Genomic DNA, 9,113 nt, shown 5'->3' with positions numbered 1-9,113 from the left:
TCAAAGGCTCACATATAATTTGTATAAGAAACTCAATGAAAGCATAAGATGTGATATGACAGAAGTAAATGCAGCAATATAGCTATGTATGCAGCAAACATGACTAGTGCATAATTTATTCAGATCAAGCTTATTAAAAAGAAGTCAAAGAAGTAGTAAAAGTACCGAGTAGTTATAATGAGCATGTTCACTCGAAGGAGCACTAGAAGAACCCGACTGATGAGACTGAAACATTTCAAACATTTTCCTAAGATCTTCAAATTTCTTTGCCAATTCATCTGTCCGCGCATTAGCTCGTGCAGCTTCCGCTTCAGCTCTGGCAGCCTCTTCACGTGCAGCGGCAGCTTCAGCTCTGGCAGCCTCAATAGCTTCGCTATCTGCTTCACTATTGGGGTTTGTAACAGACACTTGTGTCAAAAAGCTCACTCCATCTCTTACGTTGTGCGCCAATTGTGCAACTCCATAACACCGACCCCGTGTTTTACCTCCGGCAACGTCTTTCCACATTTGTATTCTTGTTGATCCATCCACATCAATACCAGTTTGTGTGGCTTGTGTAAGACTACTCACATATGTTTCCTATAAAACATAAGATTAATGTGTCAAAGAATGAATACATCATAATCAGAAATGCAAAAAACAGAAATGTACACATTCAAATTTTCCTAATACATTTCATAAGGTTCCAAGACATGCTCAAATTTTCCTTTCCATTTTATGGCACATAAATTATCAACTGAATGTCACTAGTGCTGCTGCTATCTACAGCACTAAAGACTTAATAAACTGCTTCAAAATCCAGACATAACTCCACAACCTTGAAACCTTTATTATTAGCTAGCTAGAGTGCTTCAAAATTCCTCCCACAACTCAGCTATAAACACATGGCAAAGACAACTGCCAATACATTTAGAAAACCCCTTAAGCCAAATATGTTTATCTCTATTTCTCTCTTAACTTTCATCTTCAACAATTCAACACATTTTACAAGTACATACCAAAATCAAAACAGTCCCTATTTAACCTCAAAATTTTGATTTCAATATATCAATTTCTCAACAAATAACAACTATACTAAGCAAATTCTGTTTCCTAATTCGGAGTCATAAGGAAGGTAAATTCTCAGCACCAGAAACGCGAACGCCGGCGCGTTGAACGGAACTAAACAAAGGGAAACAATTCGGTTTCCTATTAAAAGATATACTACTTGGTTTGAACACTCTAGCAAGGAACAATTTTGAAGCCTTAATGAACTTACATGTGTTGTCGCTGCACGCTCGTCAACCCACTCCCCATTCTTCTTTTTATGGGTGGCAATGAAGAGCTCATCCGGATGTGCGGGTCGCTTGAGTTTTTTAGCCTATAATTAAAGACAATATATATAGTCATGTATATTGGATATAATTATACTAACGCATTTTAATTACAAATATAATACATACCAATCCAAGTGCAACATCATGGTGAGCTTTACGGCCAGACGTATGGACTGCCCCACCTCTACTTGATGATCGATTAGTCTTATTTTGTTTGGAGACATCTTTGAAATCTTTTGTCTGCCACTTCTCAAGAAGAAACTTCCATGTATCTACACCCATCCAAGGCGGTTTGCATGCTTTCTCTTTAGCCTTTTGCAATATATCGCGTAGTCGTGCAGCACATCTTTTATGAAACAAGTATTCCATTTTAGCATTATCGCAACGGTCCCATCTTACAAGCGACTGACAAAATATACAAATAATAAATTAAACTCAAATATACATTATAATCAAACTACAAACAACCAAGGAGTGGAAAACCAAGCCTCCTTAGCAAAACACAATCTCCCTTTGTCAATAATAAACAACCAATCCCAATCAAGATTTTTAATGAAAGACAAAACATCGTCACACTTCCAAACCTTTGTATTGAACACCGCTTGGTTTCTAAATAACCAAAAACTGCAACTAACAAGCAACTTAAGAAAAGAATAAAAAGAAGGAAGAATGAAACAACAAAACCTTTAAACTTCGACAAAACGTCAACCAGAAATAAAGCATCCACCAAACCACCAAACTCAAAAGCCTCAACCGCAACAACCCCCAACCAACGGAACGATGCCCGCCACACCAAACCAGAAAAAATGCAAGAAAAAATAAGATGGCCACTTGATTCTTCAAAAAAAGCACACAAAGAACACAAATTATTCATCAAAAGAATAGACACACTGTAACACCCCATATTTTCTAATTTTAATTTAATTGGAAATTAAATTATTAATTAGAGATAATTTAGTATTTGGTTGAATTATATGGAAAATGATGAGTTATTGGCATTGGGCCTAGAGTGGTGATTAGCAGAAGAGGGGGTGTTGACTAAGCAAGCCCATTATAATATTTTATTTTATTTTTCATAAAATAAGGAATTTGGGAAAAAGAGGAAGCAGAAGCAGGAACTGAGTCTGAAGAAAGGAGAATACGTGAAAGTGAGAAGAGCCAAAGGGGAAGAGAACCTTCGAAGTTTCGACTCTGAGGTAAGGGGGGATTCTTCGGGTTAGTATTCCTTATGTGATTGTAGGTAGTATGATTGATTAGGATTGTTATCTAGTTCAATCGTACGTGTCGGGTTTGGGATTTTGTTAGGTTTTGATGAAATTGTGTGAATTACATGGTTCTGTTAATGCTCATGTTATATGTTGTTAATACTTGTATAAAACTTGTCTGAATTATGTGATGATGTGCAAATTGATGGTATTTGTGTGCTATGTTCGTATGTACCTAAAATTGGGGGAATGGGATAAGGTAAATGCTGTCAAAATGGTGAATTTGGCTGTGCAGGTACGTAGGAACCGGTTCCCATGTGGGACGAACCGGTTCCCCCTTGTAAAAACAGAGAAATATGGATTCTGGGTAGCTGGGAACCGGTTCCCATGTAGGGACAACCCGGTTCCCCATAGTAAAAACCAGAGACGAGACTTTGAAGCTGCCAGGAACCGGTTCCCACGTAGGGACAACCCCGTTCCTGCAGCACTTTTCTAAAAATGTTTTATCTTTGAAAACTCATAACTTTTGATCCGAGTATCCGATTTATGTGCCGTTTTGGACGTTGCGAAGCTAATGAGATACTTTATCTGATGAATTGATAAAATGGGCAATAGCCAACTTTACTTTTAAACTCGATTTAATTATTAATGAATTGAAAGATAGTATATGTATATGTGCTTATATATATGACTATTGATGCATGTATTTGTGTTGGTGATGAGATTGTGATATCCATTGAGTGATGTTAGTATATAACATGTCGTAGATGATATATGTTTTGTGATTATGTTGTTGGGTTGCTTTGACAATTTGTTACATTGTGTGCAATGATGATGGATATAACGATGTTTGATCGTGGTGATGATTGGTGATTGTGAATATTAATATATTGTTAATATTAATATGTTGGTTATGGTAGCAATTAACATTAATATGATGTGTATGTTAATTGTGAGGATGTAGTGTACATATGTGAATGATTGTATATGTATGATGATGATGATTGATGATTGTGAATATTAATATGTTGTTAATATTAATATGTTGGCTATGGTGGCAATTAACATTAATATGATGTGTATGTTAATTGTGATGATGTGATGTATGAATGTGAATGATTGAATGATGCTTATACATGTACATACTTGTTGTGACCTTATTGGTAAGAGGTGTTAAGCGATGTTAAGCATCGGAATGATGATGATGTATGAAGATGTAAGTATGTGTCATGTGTGCATTATTCATAAATCATTTGCATTGGAAGGCTAATTCCCATTGTGTGGAGATTAGCGGGAAGTCATCGTGTGCCCATGTGGGGTGTGAGCGATGAGGCAGTAGTCGTGTGCCCATGTGGGGTGTGAGCGACTAGAGGGCAGTATCAAAGAGAGAAGTCCTGTGATATGATTCACGAATTTTGGTACCACATGCATAGTGTCAGTTGCATCATATGCATTGGTGATAACATGATTGGATGAGATCCAGTGTTATGCCTTGGTGTGTTTACTTGATTGATGTGTTGAGAAGATGTTGTTAATATGACTTGATCCTTGATGAAATTGATGAGTTGTGGGCCGATGGCCAATATTGTTGGAAGATGCTTGCTTGTTGTAATAATTCCGATTATATGTATGATTGAGTGGATGATAATTACTATGAGATTTTATTGCTTATGATTGCATAATGCTTATTAATTCGAATGAAACTCACCCTTACTTTGATGATTTCAGATTAAGGATGTAGCGGCGTCTTGATTGGGTGAAGATAACTTGTAAGCTAGCCCGTAGTTCGTGTCGAGTCATGCTCTGATTGTAACACTGGGGAACGATAGTTTAGAGACGAATTATTATGTCGGTCTTGTTGTTTTATGATTGTTTTAGAATAACTTGCATGGATAATGAATATGCAATGTTATGGATTATTGTCCGCTGTGTTGAACATGAATTGTAATTATGTTACGTGGTTCCTCGTGTAGCATGACAAATGACCATGGTATTTTTCTGTTAAAGAAGTTGTGACATCCTTGTATTTCATGTTTACTCTGAATATTATTCTATTTTCCGCGGGGGTTTAGAAGGGTGTTACAATAGTGGTATCAGAGCATAGTCGGTCCTTGTGACCAGAGTCTTGTTGTTAATTTCCTTTCGTTACGCGACATGTGTGTGAAACACTGTTGGTACTCAGTGTGTTCTAACTGTTTGTCTGCAGAAGTGGGATTGAAACTAGTGGGGGAGAAGCTATGCTTCTCGGATATGTCTCAGATGCAAGATGATAGAGTGATGCGCAGAGCAGCAGTACAAGAGTGTAGAGTTATTGTTTCCTGAAGTAAAGGTGACATGGGCTGAAGAATGTGGTTGTTATTTCAGTTGGACGTGTCTCGGAATAGATGATGGTTATTTCTGAGAAATGGAATTTCGAAGTTGTGATGCTTCAAGTGCTACTGATGGACTGTGATGTTGTTGTGTGAGTAGCCTTATGTGAAAGGTCGCTGTTGAAGCAGTGATTAAAGGAAGTATTGTCGTAGACCTTGTCGTAGGATTACTAGTAAGTAATTGAGATGATGGTAGAGGTTATCGATGTTGTTGAAAACTCTTTAAAGAGCGAGTAATGTGAAGAGACGAGTGTGATCTCAAGGATAAGAAGGTTGATGATGGCGTACATGAATTTGGTTTCAGGATGTTGTAGAAATCGAGTTTCAGCGATGAAACGTGTTGTTTAAGTTATAAGAAGTTTGGAAGCGAAGAGATGTGATGAGATAATGTTAGTAATGAGATTAATTTGAAAAGGATGAGTTTTGGAGCAGAATTTCCATAAGCAAATCGCAGGAAGATTGCTGAATCGTTATGAAACTTCGAAAATTCATAACTGGAGTTCTGGACATCCGATTTGAGTTCCGTTTGAAGCGTCGGAAAGCTAAAGAGATGGAGTTTGTTATAAAAATAGTTGCAGCAGCTGTAACAATATTTAATTGTGACCGGGTGCTGTTGGAAAGAGGTGAAGTTACGGTTACACTTGTCCTTAGAACTAGATTGTTCGTTGGTGCGGCATGGGATGTCAGTGTCAGAGTTAAACAGAATAAAGGAATAATGAGGAGGCTTGTTGAGAAGCAATCTTAGAGATTAAATGTGCCAATTGAGAAGTTTTGGAGATGTCGTATAGGGTTTTGTTGCATGGTGTCGGTATTGTATCTTGGATAACGATTGGAAACATTCATGTCTTGAGCTCTGAGTGTCAGATTAATGTACCGTTTGAATCCACGAAGAGGAGAGATTATGTTCTACATTGTGGAAGAGTTATAAATACCATAGACTAGTCCTATGAGGAGATATGATGATGTCGGTTAAAGAAGCATGAACAAGTGTTGAATAAGAATGCCTATTACCGCGATTGTTCGGAACGAAGTCGAGTAGAATATGTCGTTGATGAATAAGATGATCAGGATGATTTAAGTATTAATGGATTTGAGTGATGAGGGAATCAGTAGAAAAAAAAAGTGACATAGACTTTGGAACCATTTGTGGTATATTGTGATGCGTCGTTGATGGGTTTGGATGGTGTATTGATGTAAAACCAGTAAATAGTAACTTATGCGTCGGACGATTGAAAGCGCAGGAAAGGAATTATCTGACTCATGATTTAGAATTGGCAGCCATGGTTTTGTTTTGATGTTGCAGTGACATTATTTGTATGGTTCGAGGTTGCCTCTAAAAATATCGATGCTGATGGTGAAAGAGTTGGATTTAATTGAACAATTCAGAGAATTAAGTTTGGTATGTGAAAGTGCTCCTAATAATGTTAGATTGGGTATACTGAAACTGACTAATGGTATTCCTGACGAGATTAGAGGAAATCAGAAAGCTGATGTTGAGTTGATCGATAAGTCGACCTTGAATTGCCAAGGTAAAGACGGTGAATTCAGAATTGACGAGGATGGTGTAATGAGGTCTAGAAGTTGCAGTTGTGTTCCAGATGTTACCGAGCTGAAAAAGAATATTCTAGAAGAAGGACACCATAGAGAATTATTAGACTATGACAATGTCGTTGAGTTTGGGTGCAAACTCGGAAAAGACGCTATTATGTAGTAACAACGGTCTATGCTTAAATATGATTGTCGGCTATCTATTGACAAATTGAGGACTTGATCACCCTTAATCTCTTGTTGATAATAGGCGGAATCATATAGATGGTATAAGGTTGCTTGTTACCTTAATGGTATAAGATGTGATGAATGCTGAGATGTGAGAATGACCACTCACCATATTGTGGGGACTTATGAGGAAGTGATTATGAAGGAGTGCAAAGTATTGGACGGTGACTTAAGACGAGTAGTCGTAGTCGTACAGCGAAGGTATGATGTAAACTGGTGTTATGAGTGCTACTCCTGAGCAGTGAGAATTAATATGTCGGGGTTCTACATAGAGAATATGTGTTTATCTATATGTTGGGTTTAGAATCTCGTGGACGTAAGGATGTCGTGCCAAAGGATTATGACCTTTTGAATAATTGCCGAGATGATGGATATCCTTTTACGGTTGTACGTAGTTAACGAGTAGGTATTCGGAGAAGTTAAGAAGAAGAATTGATATTACATGATGCTATAATAATCTTGTGATGTTGTAAGGTATTGTGTGGATTTCTAATTGAAATGAAGGATTATACTCTACGAAGGACGAAGTGGATTTCATTCTTAGTGAAGAGTGGGACTCTGTTGAGCTATCTTGTAAGCAATGGTATATTGAGGATGATGAGCTATGTAATTATAACTACTGATGTGCACTCATTTCCATAGTTGGAATGTTTAATAGATGAAGTAAATCAGGAATTTGTTTTTGAGTGCGAGTAAGTATTGACGAGTGGTGAGTTAGAACCATGGATGGTAAAGAATGATTCTTGAACGAATGAGTAAAGAGGGCCAGAGTTGGGTATAACCTAGAAGTCTAATTGATAATGATGGTTGCAATGAGTAATCAGGATAGTGCAGCAAAAGCAGAATGTAGCGTGTTGGGTAATTCTGGTGTGACCTAAGAGGAGCCAGACAATTGGAATTCAATGGTATAGGAATATGAGTATTGAGTTCTTGAAGGAAGCAGTTGGTAAAGAGTGTAAGTATTACTTTATCACTCAATTGGAAGAGTGTGCCTAAGGTTAGTACATGGGTAAACGGAATCCATTACTACAGTGTTGATCAGTTGTGATCATACCATGGATTGTGTAATTGTATTATTCAGTTATTGAGTGTATTGTATGGATCACACCTCGAAGTTTCATTGTTGTTAGCCGTTGGAATTATAGCGAGTGGTACATCTAGGGATGGTCAAAAGCAACGTAAGAGCATGTCAGATGAACTTGGAGGTTCGACTAAGAAAGTGTTAACTGAGAACAGGAAGGTCAGATGGAGGACTCCTATTTGGAACTATTCACTAGAAGTATGTTTTCGAGGACGAAAACTATTTTAGTGGGGGAGAGTTGTAACACCCCATATTTTCTAATTTTAATTTAATTGGAAATTAAATTATTAATTAGAGATAATTTAGTATTTGGTTGAATTATATGGAAAATGATGAGTTATTGGCATTGGGCCTAGAGTGGTGATTAGCAGAAGAGGGGGTGTTGACTAAGCAAGCCCATTATAATATTTTATTTTATTTTTCATAAAATAAGGAATTTGGGAAAAAGAGGAAGCAGAAGCAGGAACTGAGTCTGAAGAAAGGAGAACACGTGAAAGTGAGAAGAGCCAAAGGGGAAGAGAACCTTCGAAGTTTCGACTCTGAGGTAAGGGGGGATTCTTCGGGTTAGTATTCCTTATGTGATTGTAGGTAGTATGATTGATTAGGATTGTTATCTAGTTCAATCGTACGTGTCGGGTTTGGGATTTTGTTAGGTTTTGATGAAATTGTGTGAATTACATGGTTCTGTTAATGCTCATGTTATATGTTGTTAATACTTGTATAAAACTTGTCTGAATTATGTGATGATGTGCAAATTGATGGTATTTGTGTGCTATGTTCGTATGTACCTGAAATTGGGGGAATGGGATAAGGTAAATGCTGTCAAAATGGTGAATTTGGCTGTGCAGGTACGTAGGAACCGGTTCCCATGTGGGACGAACCGGTTCCCCCTTGTAAAAACAGAGAAATATGGATTCTGGGTAGCTGGGAACCGGTTCCCATGTAGGGACAACCCGGTTCCCCATAGTAAAAACCAGAGACGAGACTTTGAAGCTGCCAGGAACCGGTTCCCACGTAGGGACAACCCCGTTCCTGCAGCACTTTTCTAAAAATGTTTTATCTTTGAAAACTCATAACTTTTGATCCGAGTATCCGATTTATGTGCCGTTTTGGGCGTTGCGAAGCTAATGAGATACTTTATCTGATGAATTGATAAAATGGGCAATAGCCAACTTTACTTTTAAACTCGATTTAATTATTAATGAATTGAAAGATAGTATATGTATATGTGCTTATATATATGACTATTGATGCGTGTATTTGTGTTGGTGATGAGATTGTGATATCCATTGAGTGATGTTAGTATATAACATGTCGTAGATGATATATGTTTTGTGATTATGTTGTTGGGTTGCTTTGACAATTT

At 37.4% G+C, this 9,113-nt stretch overlaps 1 protein-coding gene across 1 annotated transcript; it reads right to left on the bottom strand.

The window, feature by feature from the left end:
* Positions 1–256: 256 nt before the first annotated feature.
* LOC131658999 (uncharacterized) lies at positions 257–1,685 on the bottom strand. Its single transcript, XM_058928245.1, has 4 exons — positions 1,443–1,685; positions 1,259–1,360; positions 333–579; positions 257–264 (listed from the first exon to the last, which is right to left on the bottom strand). Exons 1-4 carry the CDS (start codon positions 1,683–1,685, stop codon positions 257–259), a joined length of 600 nt encoding a protein of 199 aa, XP_058784228.1.
* Between the last annotated feature and the right edge of the window lie 7,428 nt (positions 1,686–9,113).

The sequence above is a fragment of the Vicia villosa genome, linkage group LG3 (genome assembly GCF_029867415.1).
Source record: "Vicia villosa cultivar HV-30 ecotype Madison, WI linkage group LG3, Vvil1.0, whole genome shotgun sequence".
In the NCBI taxonomy this organism is placed as follows: domain Eukaryota; kingdom Viridiplantae; phylum Streptophyta; class Magnoliopsida; order Fabales; family Fabaceae; genus Vicia; species Vicia villosa.
Note: the sequence above shows the minus strand (reverse complement) of the source record. Positions and strands in the feature narration are given on the sequence as shown.